Below are 13,781 nucleotides of genomic sequence, written 5' to 3'. Positions count from 1 at the left end.
TAGTACATCAGTTAATCGTTCCATGGATAGATGGCGAGCGCGTCGAAGAACGTTGTCACGTACTAGCTTGTGGAGAGTGATCGAACAGGCTGTGAAACGAATTTGATTAATTTAGGTTGCATGCCGCGCCTTTCAAGATAAAAATATTCATTCAATATGAGAAATACGCAAGAACCTGCAATATTTAAACGTTCCTTATATTTTGAAAATAACATAACACAGTTACTCGTACCTTGAAGCATCCCGTTTCCCCGGATAAGAGTGTCAAACTCGTACTCCCACGCGTCTTGCGTCCTCAGAGAAAAAGTATCACGTAGGCCAGTGCCTTCCTTTTCCACTCTAGCAATGGCGACATCGGGGTTTTCTCCGAGACCTTTATTCCGTGCGATATTCTCCAGGTCAGTAAAGGTTTTTAAATGGTTCTCAAGTCTGTGCAGTTCTCTATGTTCTTCACTTAACGGAATATAAATTTTTCTTTGTGGATCGCCATGGTATTTATAGCGCTAGAAGACTTGTCCCACTTTTCTGTGGCCGCAAAAAATAACAACATAACTCTTACCGCGTTGAGTTGAGTGTTGCTCACGAAAGTAAGACTGGTATCAGTATTTGCCATATCTCGCGGTCAAATTGTTAAAAATAATCCCCTCAGCGGCTCAAGATAACAGATGTGAAGTCATGTGAAGAGCTTGAGAGCATTGAGTCAATATAACTGATATGTTTTTACACCACGTGCGCTTTCCTGGTATCCGGTTAAAAAAAAACACCCTTTGTTGTCTCAGGGTCCAGGGTCCAGGAATTTCTTGACAATTTCAATTAGATAACTATTGACCAGGCACACACTATTGTTTGATTTGAAAGGAGACACCACATACACACTCAGCGCTCGCCTGGTAGCCTACGTGTAGCCGCACACTCCCCCCCAAAGGCGAAAGGAGGGAGGGTGCGGCTACACGTAGGCTACTCGCCCGGTTGATTCGCTTTCGCCGCTGGAACGTTTATTTGGGTCATGGCGCTTTCCCGAATTCCCGACATACAGGCAAAAAATCCCTGCATCCCGTAACAAAATTTTGGCGAGTCGCGCTTCCCGGGGAGTAATCAAATCCCGAGTCCTGTCAAGATATTTTGCATTTTCCCGCACCGTATATTGGTCAAATCCCGGATCCCGAGGATACTCTTCCAGACCCTGACAATATTCTCTTTGTGCATAACTGAAAGTTTTTAAAATATCGAAAAGGAAATATGGACGGTGAAAAAGAAGTGGAATGAAAAAAGACTGAGCGAGTGCTGAATGTTATTAAAACGAGAACTTCAGCCCAGTGTAATGTAATATATAGGAAGTATTAAATCACTCCCACTGTGGTGTCTGTCCGTTTAGCAGCGCTACCGCGCCGTGGGAATTGTTATGCATGACTGTAGGTTGGTCAGTATGAATATCTGTACAGTAGAAAGTATTTAAGCAGTTGTGAAAAATATTGAGACGTTGTGGTTAGTTACTTAGTTGAAATCTGATAAGCGACCTGTCGAAGGACTTAACATCCTTTTCTACCGAATTTTGATGAGTTTGTGCTGCGGTTAATCCTAGTAATACCAGTATTAACGTACAAAGAGCGCATTCCGTGATGTTGACTGCTATCACACCAAAACCAATGCAATATATACACAACAGCCGCTAAGTACAAAGGGTACAAGACGTATATTGCCTCTAGCAGATTTCCCATCATAATTCATCTTGAGCGACGCACTGAGGAGTCGGAAGGTCTTGAATAATTATTACGTCTGAAATCGATACAGCTGTTCTATGGATAGATGACATGCGGGTCGAAGTAATCTGTCACGCATGGCTAGTGGACAGAACTGTGAAACGAATTTGACTAATTAACGTTTCAAGTCGTGGGTTTTCAAATGATTTCACGAGTACTATTTCCAACTCTAGAACAGTTGCCATATTGGCATAAGTACATTTCTTAACTATGTGATCTCCGATTTGATTTTGTCAATTCATTTTCCGTGTGGGCAACTTTTGTAACCTAAGTTTTATATTCCGCATGAGCATTTGTTCTTTAACGTCCGTCAGAAGAAAAAACAGGCACTGTTATAAATTAACAAGAGCACTCAAGAAGGGCTGGAGCAGGGGACTGCTGTTGAGAGTGGACAAAAAAAGTAATTATAAAAGAAAACAAAAAAACCAAAAGGTCTTGTTAGCCTCGTTAGGCGCTTAAGTAAGTTGTTTTGTTTGAATACGGGAGGAAGTTAAGTTTATTGTTTATCTGAAAAGAAAGAAACTACTAAAAATAAGAAACCCTATTGTGGCGCTGCTAACAGGTAGTCCTGCAACATATCACAGATCACTTCTGAATACATTGATACTTTCTATAACCGCTTAGCCCTCATAAACATATGGAAATGTATTTGAGGCCAATTTCTCGCGTGGAGCGACTAGAAAAGGAGACAGGCAACACCAAAATTCACGGCGGATCTCAAGTCAATCAATAACTTGGGAGGAATTGATGCTCGTTTGGAAAAAAAAAAACAAACAAACAAACAAAGAAAACAACAGTGAGAGAAAACGTGCTTCAGCTCGTAGTTTCCACAATGTTATACAAAATTAGAGTAACATGTACTGAATATAATCAAGTGTGATGAGGCCTTGCAGCGGAAGTGTCCGGGGCAACATCCTAGTGAGGCTTCCAAATTTTAACAAAACAAACAATCATTTTTTTTACAATTTACCTGTTGTTGTGAAATGTTTCCACGCAAAAATTGATTTCCTGGATTTATTATGAATTTAATTGTGTATTAAGTGAGTTATAATTCCGTTACCGTTACAATTAAAAATAGCATGTAATTGGGATCGGCATAGGGTAATCAAATTAGTTCTGCGAGCAGTGATGTACGAAACTAGGTATTTGCAGGGCGTTTAAGCGCGTAGGAACTAAGCAGCATGATTGTCAAGTAAAGCCATGTTTAATAGGAAATTAGTGCCCACGAATCGTTACAGAACGTGAGTGAATCTTGAATCTCACACGGAATTACGTATCTGGGTGTGGATTTCCTCAGCTAATAAATGTAACATTTTTGTAACCCCAGGATTAGATTGTTATAGAGTAGATAGATTGCAGAACGGAACGTGAAATGCTGAATTGTCGTCAATAAAGCCTGAATCAAGAGGAAGTATACAGTCCAAGATTACTGAACCAGCGTGTGCGGAATTCTCAGCAACGCAAGTGGGAAATTCTGCGAAAGCTGTCATGTTATAAAGGACTTGTCTGGATAAATTTCATTGAGAAAACTTTCTCAAGTCCGCTAGTCCTAGTTTGGCTTGCAATGAAAGGATTTCCTAATCCGTCTAACCCTTTTTCTTTCGAAGGAAACGATGCATTCGAGCGCTGCTCTTTTTTGAATGTTTGTGACTCGTGACCCGAGTCCTTACGATGGCCCATAACTGTCACGGCAATAAAAAATACTTCACGGGAAAACCAAACTCCTCACGACAAAAACAATTACTTCAAGGCAAAACCAAATACCTCACGGCAAAAACAATTACTTGACGGCAAAACCAACAGGCTTACGGCAGAACCAAAAGTTCACGGCAAAAGCAATTACTTCACGGCAAATCCAAATACTTCACAGCAAAACCAATACCCCACGGTAAATCCAAATACCTCACGGTACAACCAAAAACCCACGGCAAAAGAAAAACACTCACGGCAAGACCAAAAGGCTTACAGAAGAAGTGAAATGCTCACGGGAAGAGCAAAACCGAAAAAGAGATATTGTATCAGCGGGTATTGGACACTGACTGCGTGCGTGAACGCTGCTCTTTTGGGATTGCTATGCATGAGAATTGTGTTTTATCATGATGTGTCCTTTGTCTTGCCAAGAAGAAGCCATAATTTTTCACAACGTCCGAGCTCCACCGACTGGTAAGCGAAAATAATTGCGTGGTAGCTTTATTGTCCTTCAGACGGAGAGTAATTAAAGAAGAAGAACGTAAATATCTTAAAGTATCAAGTAAAGCACCTAATGATACTTAGTTACCTTGTGAACATCTTAAAGAGTAAGGACTTACGTCTTTAGAATCTACGTAATTCAGAACTAAACACCACATCCGAGTATTACCATTAATATACACATACTGCATTCCACGACATTGACTGTCTTGAAACCAAAACCCATTTCTACAAAACAGTCGACTTCAACAAAGACAAGTATTGCCTGATGACAATGAGAACTAAAGGAAAAAACAACGACAAAGGAAAACGCGAGTGATTATCGTATGTGGTTCCAGTTTTGGATCTGATTAATTAATAAGAGGGTAGCGCGAGTTTCTGGACTAATCTTACTGCGAGGTTAAGTGAAGCCCTTGTAGTCAGGAATGAAAGGGTAGATTTCTAAAGAAGTTATGATGCTGCGTCAGTGGGGGTGTTGCGAGATAATTTTATTTTAACAACCGAGTTGCTGATGTAAATTGGCCACCGTTAAAGATTTCCAAACTCGTTACAGTGGCTAATTTTTATTATCGATTCAGTTTACAAAGCTAACTTATCTTACGATGCAATCAGGAGTGACTTTCGACAATTAAACGTAAACCGCTCCACAACTAAAACGCTTTAGAGCATGCTATACATGATAACCATGTTTTAGGAACCGCATCAGCCTCATCAATGGAAGTTTAAAACATAAGTGGGTTACTACAAACACCCTGGTTGGCCAGACCTATCGTTTATTGCAACGGTAAATCACAGGAAATTTAAGTTTATTTGATAGTAATGCTTCGATCAATTCAAAGATCCAACATCCCCCCCCCCTTTTTCGGGCAACCCTCCAATCATCTGAACTTGTGAAGATTAGTTTGTTCAAATTCTCGCCCCGGGGGCGAAATCGGCTTCAAATGCCCCACCCACGCGCTGGATTTTATGGTCATTTTTGTAGTAAAGACATGACTTGTATCAGGGACTTTCTTGTAGACCATTTTTACTGAGCCATCTGCTCGCGAAAGTAATTTTTTCACTTTTAAACACCTCCATGTTAAAAGTTGAAATACGTTTATTCCGCTGAAAAGACTTAAAATTCCCGGGTCAAATTCTCCACCCCAGAAGGGCAAGGTTAAAATTCCCCACCCCTGAGCATAGACGACAGTGGACGAAATAAACATTCATATCATCCTCTTTTTCTTTATCACTCCAGCTAACAGTAATGACCAGTCAAAATAGGATAGGAAAGGTTCGTGTGGTTTTACAGGAGCAAATCCTCAAACTGACTCATGAGAAAATGACTATAGCTATTCCATGCATTTATTCAATTAAGCATATATTATCTTCGGCGTGCCTTATCTTTTCGTAAGCGTAGGCAACGTTCAGAACAGTGGCCTCGTCAAACTTTCTTCCCACAATCATCATACCAACTGGTAAGCCGTCACTGAAGCCGGCGTTGAATTGAAGGGCTGGGTGTCCTGTGACATTGAAAGGTGCAGTGTTGAGGCCAATGTAAGAAACTTTCTTCAAATAATCTGAAAGAGAACGAGTCAAGTTAATCCTTGATTGTAACTTGATTGTAGCCTTTGAACAACAAACTGACGCCGATTGCTTAACTGAAGTATCAGCCTCTGCGCCGATTACAGCAGCCATCCAAAAAAACTGGACTATGTCACTCAGCAGATAATAGGCTAACCAATTAAAGTGTGTGGAAAATAATAGGAAAAATCTCGGTTGCTGCTACAGATTCTATTTGTAATAATAATTGGACTGAGTGGAGAGCAATTTGGTCCATAACCATACACATGATTTGAAATCATAAGAACGATTTAAAAGATTTGAAATCAAAAGTTTGATTAAGAGGTTATAGTTATTTTCTCTTGTTATGATTTCTGTCCAATGTTTATACACCACACAAAGTTCAATTACCCTTTTGCTACAACCATTTGCATTTGCAAATTTTATTAATTATAGGAGTTAGTCAGAACATACATTTATTGATCAAGTACCACTGGAATTTCAACTGACATTCTCTTGCCTAGTACTGAAGCGGTTTATAAAGTCAGCGGAACCGGAATTCTGAGAAATTTGATTTATTCATTTTTTTTTACCGAAAAAAAGGACAGTTTTGGGGACAAAAGTTGCAAGATTCACCACTCAATGACTTCTTTCAAATTGTCTTTCATTTTCCTAAAAATTTCATTGGTTATTCGAAACTAGCTTTGAAATCTGAGTGCTTGTTATGTTTTAGCGTTGCCTTCTCGTCGGCTGGGCAAAGAATATGCCGAAAAGCAAAAAAACAACACGAGTCGTAAATAAATCGCATCACTGAGTCAGAGAGCAATCAGATTGTAAGGACAAATTGCAAGGATCACCAATGATTGCTTAATGGATGACTTAAGTGAAAGTAAAATACAAAAAGATCAGTAAATGAATGCTTGCATTTGATTGTAAAAGGAGTAAGGTGTGATGTGTTTTCTCTTTGTTTAGATTTTTATGCATCAATTTATTTTTCCATTTGTTCATTCTTACATTCATTAACTTTCATACCTGCAATTGATGGTTTTACAGGCGGGAAAGACTGCGCCTTTTTGGGAATCGTTGGCATCAACAACACCTCATAATCTTCTAGAACTTTGTCGTATGCTCTACACAATTCTCGTCCCAAGTTTTGCGACTTGCTGTAGAAAGTTCCATTATATTCTGTTAAAAGGAAGCGTCCAAGTAAAATGTCTTTTTTGATGGTGATTGGCAAATCATTCAGGTGTGTCTTCAGGCCTCGTGAAAAAGCCTCATGAAGCGTTCTGTCGTAATACATCTTTGAGCTTGTTCCAAACCCTAAAAGATCATAAAACGCCTCTTGTTTATCCTTCCAAAGGTAATGTTCAACGGAGTATAAAAAAGAAACGAATAAACAAACAAACAAACAAACAAACAATAGATATAATTCTGCTTGTTTAGCTTCTCAACGTTTTGTGATTGGTCTACAGAACTTTTCGCTAACCTCTCAATCAAACAGACAGGGTAACTCGCCTTAATCACGTGCTCCAGGTGATTCACATGGTTTCACTTGAGTTCTCACTGGTTTACCAGTTCTCATTTGGAATAACCATGCCGCATCAAAAAGCACTCTGCACAACGCGATTGCACGAACACTAATGACATAACTATTTGGGTCCATGACCGCTAAGGTTTATTCTGGTTTCTGCGGCACAGGTCGATTGAATTTAAAGTGTTACTTCTGAGCAAGACCTTCCTTATAATCCACATTCATCATTCATAGAAAGGACAGACAGGAATTCGTAAAAATGGAAGTACCTTACTTTTAGGGAAACTTCACTTAAGAAGAAGGAAAATATTAACTTACAAACCGAGCGCGAGGGCAACATCGGGGAACATATTGGCGGCGTGAGTCAGTAAAAAAATTTTTCGCTTAAAAGCGAAATAGCAACATACCTGCCTCAAAGATCGCTCGTGTCACCCCTTCTGCGCATATACCTTGAAGTATGCTTGCTCCTGGGTATAGAAGTGAGAATGAACGAAAGGAAAAATGAAACGTAAAGAATATAGGAACGAGTATAAATGAGAAGGATGGAAGATCTTCAACTAGTTGAATGACGGAAAGAACTGCTAAACATGCCTAACAAGCAGATTGACCAATGAATAGTTTTATTGACTGACTGACTACTCTGTGACTGTCTCGCCATTTAAATAACACTTTTACAAAAAATTCATGTCTACCTTCGTAGTGCATGGCCACAGGCACATCTTCTACTACTGCGCCCGATGCACTTCCGAGATGGTCAGCAGCTTTTCTCTCAAGCTTGTCAACGTCAGGCTCTGAGCTGAACAGTCCAAACCCTTCCTTTAATATCCTGAGTTTAAGATGCGAAATTTCACCTGATAACTACAAAATAAAGTCCAGTGCTATATTTAAGACAAAAAAAACGCGCCGAGTGCATTGTTGAGTTCTATAAGCACGCGGGAATTATTAAGAACACGAGAGAGGTGTGGAGATGCACGAGCCGAAGGCGAGCGCTTCTAGCACTTCTCGAGTGTTCTTAAAAATTCCCAAGTGCATATATAACTCAACAATGCCCAAAGAACAGGGTTTTTTATTTCTTTTATAAAATGTATCGCGTGTTGCGCGCGCTCGTACCGATGACTTTGGCTGCATGCATTATATCTCAAAAGTGCACTCGTGTGACGTAAGGTGCATGCTTTATGGAAATATAATGAACTCTTTCTGACCAATCACGGCGCGCGCATTTCTCTGAATATTACATATATATATTTGATGTTCTCTTTATACTCCCTCTCTCGCGATCATTGATTTGTCAAAGAAGATATCAACATCTAACTTGCAGAGAAGGTGAATCTCTAACCACTGCTTTGCTTCTTACACCGATCACGCAAACGTTTTGAATATTTCAGTTACCTTCGAAGTGTATGTCTCATCGATGTACAAATCTCTTGGCTGCCTGGGATCGAGGTCTCCGTCAAGCCCGGCAATCACCTAAACGTAAACAAATGGACAGGGGAAATAGAGTTAAGATATTCCCTTTAAAAATTCACTTATCCCTAGTGCGTTTATGTAAACGAAAAGGAAAAGTAAAAGTCTATTCGTAAATCCTTACCTCCAACATCAAAGCTGTGTCATAAACTGTCCTAGCCATTGGTCCCACATGATCCAGTGTAAATTCCATCTGCATGATCCCAGTATATGGAACTAAACCGTATGTGGGTTTTAGACCCACAATTCCACATGCGGCGGCAGGCATCCTAATGGAGCCCCCTTGATCCCCTCCTAAAGCCATATCCACGTGACCACCGGCAACCTGTCAAAAAAAGTAAAACCAAGATAAACAATTTTGTTTGTTACATTTTAATTCGTTTAGGATTTTCTGTGAACTTTATCGATTTTCTGACTCGCTCCAAACCAAAGGTTTATTAAAAAAAAGCAACAACAAACAAACTGAAGCTCTAAGAGCATGGAACCCGATCATGCTAAAAATAAACAAAACAAAAGAACAAAAAGAAAATTCGGCCTTTACAATTTATTTGAGTCCAGGAACAGGAGACGGGCTCTGTTACTAGTGATAGGTAATGATCGATTTAATAACAGGTGACGTTGCCCCGTTGCACGGTCGCCCATGGTTCCGTCGCCCACAATTGAAGTACCTTTTATTAAGGTTTTTCATGTATCTTGACAAAAGTTTTAAAGCTTATAGGTTCAATTGCCCGAGTGCGAAAACCTTCAACCAACCGGCGATCGCAATGTTGAGACTGCTTAAAAACCTGGCACAAATATCCCTCGCGCAAGAGCCATACCTTTTAAATCTCAAAATCGCTTCAATAAACTTAGATCAAAAGTTGGGGGCGACCCACCTTCAAGTTGGGGACAACGCCACCGTTCTTCACTTGGGGCTACGGAACTTAGCACGACCGTCCATTGGGACGACGTCACCTACATCCACCGATTTCACTGATTAATGGTCAGGCCCGACCCTTAGAAATCATACTTTCCATTCATCAACGAATTTCAGATTTTAGATTAGAACCTCACCAAAGCTGCCGAACCAGATGAAGAACCATAAGCCATTCTTTTACAGTTGTATGGATTCAGTACTGGACCTGTTACTGAAGTAAAACTTCCAGCGTCATAACTTAAATTCTCGCAGGTAGCTTTGCCGATAATGCGTCCACCGGCGTCTAATATCCGGGTCACTACTGTTGCGTCAGTTTCCGAGATAAAGCCTTCCAGTAGTCGGGAACCGTTCATAAGGGGAAGTCCTGCAATACACGTGTTGTCCTTGATGGCTACTGTTTTACCGTGAAGCTTACCTCTTGATGCTCCTTGGATGTTACAGCGCCAGAACCTGCAACAGTAAAGGTAAGGTGTTGCGGAGTCTTTTTTCCTTACTCTTCGGAAACAATAGTTTGCTTGTGATTAGTATGTTGTACCCTGCATGCAAAGGTTGGAGTTTGACTTCCTTGTGCTCTTCCCTCTTTTGCGAGAGATGCTTCTCTCCATCCATAAGAGCAATGATGGAACTGAACGGATGGGTGAAGGGAAGAGGGTGAATGGGGTTGAGAAGGGGCGGTTTTTGGGCATCAGTACCCTATTACGAATTGATGCCATTCAGGAGAAGTGATACTTCAAGTTAGATAAATCATTAAGCCAGGCTCTGGATGTTATGCAAAGCAATAACGTAAACTGATAGGACACTAGCTATATACCACTTGCAGAACCCCCTGTAACTGTCGCTGGAAATTAACTTCATCAGAACAAATTGTGTAGGTGTAAAAGTTTTTATGTGCGGGCTGTAATGCCTGCTATGTCGGCGAAACCTGTCGACATTCATCTACAGTGTACGTGAGCACTTGGTCAGTGATAGGGCCCCTCACATTTTCAGACATCTAAACAATTCTCCACAATGTCGCACTCTTTGTTCTGATAAATGTTTTAACATCCTAGATCACGCTTCCACAAGTTTTCAACTTAAAATAAAAGAAACTAGCCACATTCAATTGGAGAAACCTACTCTTAATCACCAACTTTATCATGTTAATTTAAAACTTTCCTTGTGAATGCATACATTGTTCTGTTAGTATTGTTTGTTTTGTCCAATCAGCATTTTGTTACACCCTTAAAATTCAACTTTGTACTTTGTATTATCATGATTCAGAACTAAAGATAACAGAAGAACTGTTAAAACATGTTTTTTTTTTAATTTTAAAAGTGCCGTTAATTTTCTTAAGTTCGTTACAAAATAATAAACTTAATAATGATAATAACAATAAAATAAATGAATAAAAATATAGGTAAACAATTTTAACAAAAGGTTAAGAAGAAAACTTTTTTTATTTTTACTAACCAAGCATTGTAAGGGTTGTCTTCTGGTAATGGTCTGTAACCTGGTGTCCGTGGATATTTCACAGGCAGTTTGGGGTCTGGTAACTCGTACAACCGTTGGTAGGTATCAGCCAGAATAGTAGAAATGGCCTCTAGAAGATATCAACAATACTATGAGAGAAAAACTATATTTTCTCGTTAAAATTCGTCCCTCACAAATCCTCCGAAAAGAGGGAAAAGAAATTACTTAAAATTGGTTAAAAATAGCATTTACAGCAATTTGAAAAGAATACAAGATACAATATAATTAATTATTTTTGTCATTTGCTGCGTGCTTCCTATCTGTTCCTGCAAAGTAGTTTTTTTGGCTTTTTCATTTCCTTTCGTCATTTTCTTTTGCGTTTCATGTATTTCGGAGTTTCCTTTACATAGATATTTCCGAATTTCTGTGGCCCAAACAACGGACATATTTTCTCAAGCTATTTAAATGGTATAATTAAAGTTAATACTCTTTGTACTGCTCTCAATCAAAGATAACATTCTCTGTGCTGCTCAGTAGCTTTTTTTTTTTTGTACTATTGAGTAAAGTTAATCGTACGTGTTCAGGAAAACTCTCAGCTCAGGCTAGCAATTCGTCGTATTAACATCAACGATCTAAGGCACAACTTCTAAAATTCCCAACGCGGATATGGCTGTCTTTTGACCTTTCACATCTTTTAATGGAAAAGTTGCTCTCCAAAGTTGACCGTACTTTTTCGCCTTTAAATTATAGTTTTTCGTTGTATTTTCTTCCTAATTTTCGAAACCGCTTCATACCGCTTTATACGTCGTTTACTCCGCCTGTTTTCATCGTTTCGCTGCGCAACATTTCATCTCCAAGTTTTACTATGTCCCATCGCTTCGCTTCAATAAACTTTGTTTATATCCTTATCGTCGTGAACATTGCTATTGTAACTACCGTTTCTTGGAACGTGTCAAAGAAGTCTCTATTTTAATTTGGTATTAACCGATGGTCCTGTGAGTATCGAGTTCTGCGTTCACACTCTCCTAAGTTTAAATGATAAACTAATTACTTACCCTGGTATGATCGAAGATCAGATTCAGGAACATCCAACCCCGTGTCCTGTGCTATTTCTCTAAGACGCACTAAACTTGGTACGCGAATAGCGGGCTCCTTAAACATTGCGCGAATGCCAAGAGACCTGGCAACAAAGAGTAATTACGCTTGTGGATTATTGCTTGTGTAAGAACGGTGGCTCGTAAGAATCACGGCCAAAGTTTGTCATACAACACAAAAGGCGATAAAAGGAGAGAAAACTGAAGAGTACTTAAATTAAAAGAGCTCAGTGAGTAGGGTCGTCCACATTATGCCGGCATTATTTTAGAATAGTAACAAGGCAAGAGAATCAAGCATTATGCTGCAATAAAAGTGCAAAAAAAAATTTAATAAATAAGAAAAAATTGAAATTTTTTAAAAAAATATTTTTGGACTCTGTGCTTTAGAAAAACTTTGCCAGAATCGTAGGAATTCCAACTGAGACACCGCTAGCTCGATTTTTTTAAAACAAATTTTAATCTTTTTAAGACCACGCTTAAGCTTGGTTTCAAAGTAGCCAGGTATTACATTTCAAGACCAGGCGTGGTTACAAATTAGGAAAAAACATGGATCCCAATATTTCTATGTATTTTTATGCGAATTGTCATGTGCACGCTTTAACTGAGCATAACAAATTAGCATAATGTGTGAAACATAAAGCATGATTTGTAATAAGTAGACAACCCTATCAGTGAGTAATTTCTATCTTCTTTCCCAATACGCGCCCTTTTAAGCTCGTTAAAAAAGAAAACAACAAACAAATGAATGAACAAACAAAAACGACAACAACTTCAACCACATAAACAATAGTAGCACACATAAAATGGACTAAATAATTTGAGATGCATGCGCAAGTGGTCTATTCACCTTAACATTCTGTATGCTACCTAGTTTACACCAGACAGTTCTGTATGTCAACCTCAGCATCAGCGTATCATTCCACTTTTTCGCCTTTAAATTATGCTCGAACATTTTTAGTGTCACCCCTGAAAACATGGCATATGCTCAAAAGCTGTCATTTCGTTCAATTGAAATATAAAAACAAAAGAATTACCCCTCACTCATTCCTAACACCTAAAAGTATAACTTAATGAGAATAAAAGGCTTACAGAAGTTCAGAACACATGATAGTTTCAGGATCAAATTCCTACAGTGCACGCAAGAAAAGAGGGCTTGATGTTGACGTTATTCAAGCTACAGAATTTCTCTCGTGTTTAACAGCAACGTCAAGAAAATTTTTAAGAAGCATAAGTCAATATGCTGGCATTATGCTCGATGCTCTGACTAAGGCATATGTTGCAACATCATGCCAGCATAATTTATCTGACCGGCATAATTTATCTGAATCGGGTCGGTCAACATTCGCAGGTAAGAGTGAATTGTTACCCTCTGATGTCATAAATTTTGCAATGCCGCCCTCTCAGAGGCTGACTGGAAATACATTCAAAATAGGATATCATGCGACCCCAAAATAAACAATAGGGGCATGCGCTGTTTGGGAAAAAATTCAAGCTATTAAATTATAAAGCATATTAAGGCATTTGCTAATATAGATTATTTAGGAAGTCTAACCTCGATCCGTATCAATCTCCAGTTCTTTCCGATGTGGTTCTTACGGTGTTTCTCGTGATTACAGCGTCGACGCCCATAAAACTAAAGCTTCATTTTAAAAAAATTATTTTGTTGATATATTTTAGTTAGCACCTAGTTTCCTCAGAAAGTAAACATTTTTACAAATCTTATAATCACTTCCATTTTATTACTCTATGCGGCCTTTAGAAAAGCTTTACAAAGAACCGCTGTCCGTGTACCAACCCTCTCGCGTCTCTCTAAGATTGCAAATAGCCTGGGCTTG

At 39.1% G+C, this 13,781-nt stretch overlaps 1 protein-coding gene across 1 annotated transcript; it reads right to left on the bottom strand.

Moving 5' to 3' along the window:
• Positions 1 to 5,294: 5,294 nt before the first annotated feature.
• LOC149040162 (uncharacterized) lies at positions 5,295 to 12,031 on the bottom strand. Its single transcript, XM_089181710.1, has 9 exons — positions 11,908 to 12,031; positions 10,853 to 10,982; positions 9,541 to 9,853; positions 8,612 to 8,812; positions 8,413 to 8,490; positions 7,716 to 7,881; positions 7,431 to 7,490; positions 6,525 to 6,812; positions 5,295 to 5,509 (listed from the first exon to the last, which is right to left on the bottom strand). The coding sequence occupies exons 1-9, from the start codon at positions 12,011 to 12,013 to the stop codon at positions 5,295 to 5,297; spliced, it is 1,557 nt and encodes a 518-aa protein (XP_089037836.1). The 5' UTR covers positions 12,014 to 12,031.
• Positions 12,032 to 13,781: the final 1,750 nt, after the last annotated feature.

This window comes from Pocillopora damicornis, chromosome 9 (assembly GCF_964200805.1).
Source record: "Pocillopora damicornis chromosome 9, jaPocDami1.2, whole genome shotgun sequence".
NCBI classification, from domain to species: domain Eukaryota; kingdom Metazoa; phylum Cnidaria; class Anthozoa; order Scleractinia; family Pocilloporidae; genus Pocillopora; species Pocillopora damicornis.
This window is presented reverse-complemented; position numbering and strand designations above follow the sequence as displayed.

What these genes read in the sequence shown, in the direction of transcription:
- LOC149040162 (XM_089181710.1), bottom strand. Translation starts at nt 12,013, where the DNA reads ATGTTTAAGGAGCCCGCTATTCGCGTACCAAGTTTAGTGCGTCTTAGA. An exon ending in GACAACCCTTACAATGCTTG is followed by an intron (nt 9,854 to 10,852) that starts GTTAGTAAAAAT and finishes TTACTGTTGCAG; the next exon opens with GTTCTGGCGCTGTAACATCC. An exon ending in ACGAGCGATCTTTGAGGCAG is followed by an intron (nt 6,813 to 7,430) that starts GTATGTTGCTAT and finishes ATGATCTTTTAG; the next exon opens with GGTTTGGAACAAGCTCAAAG.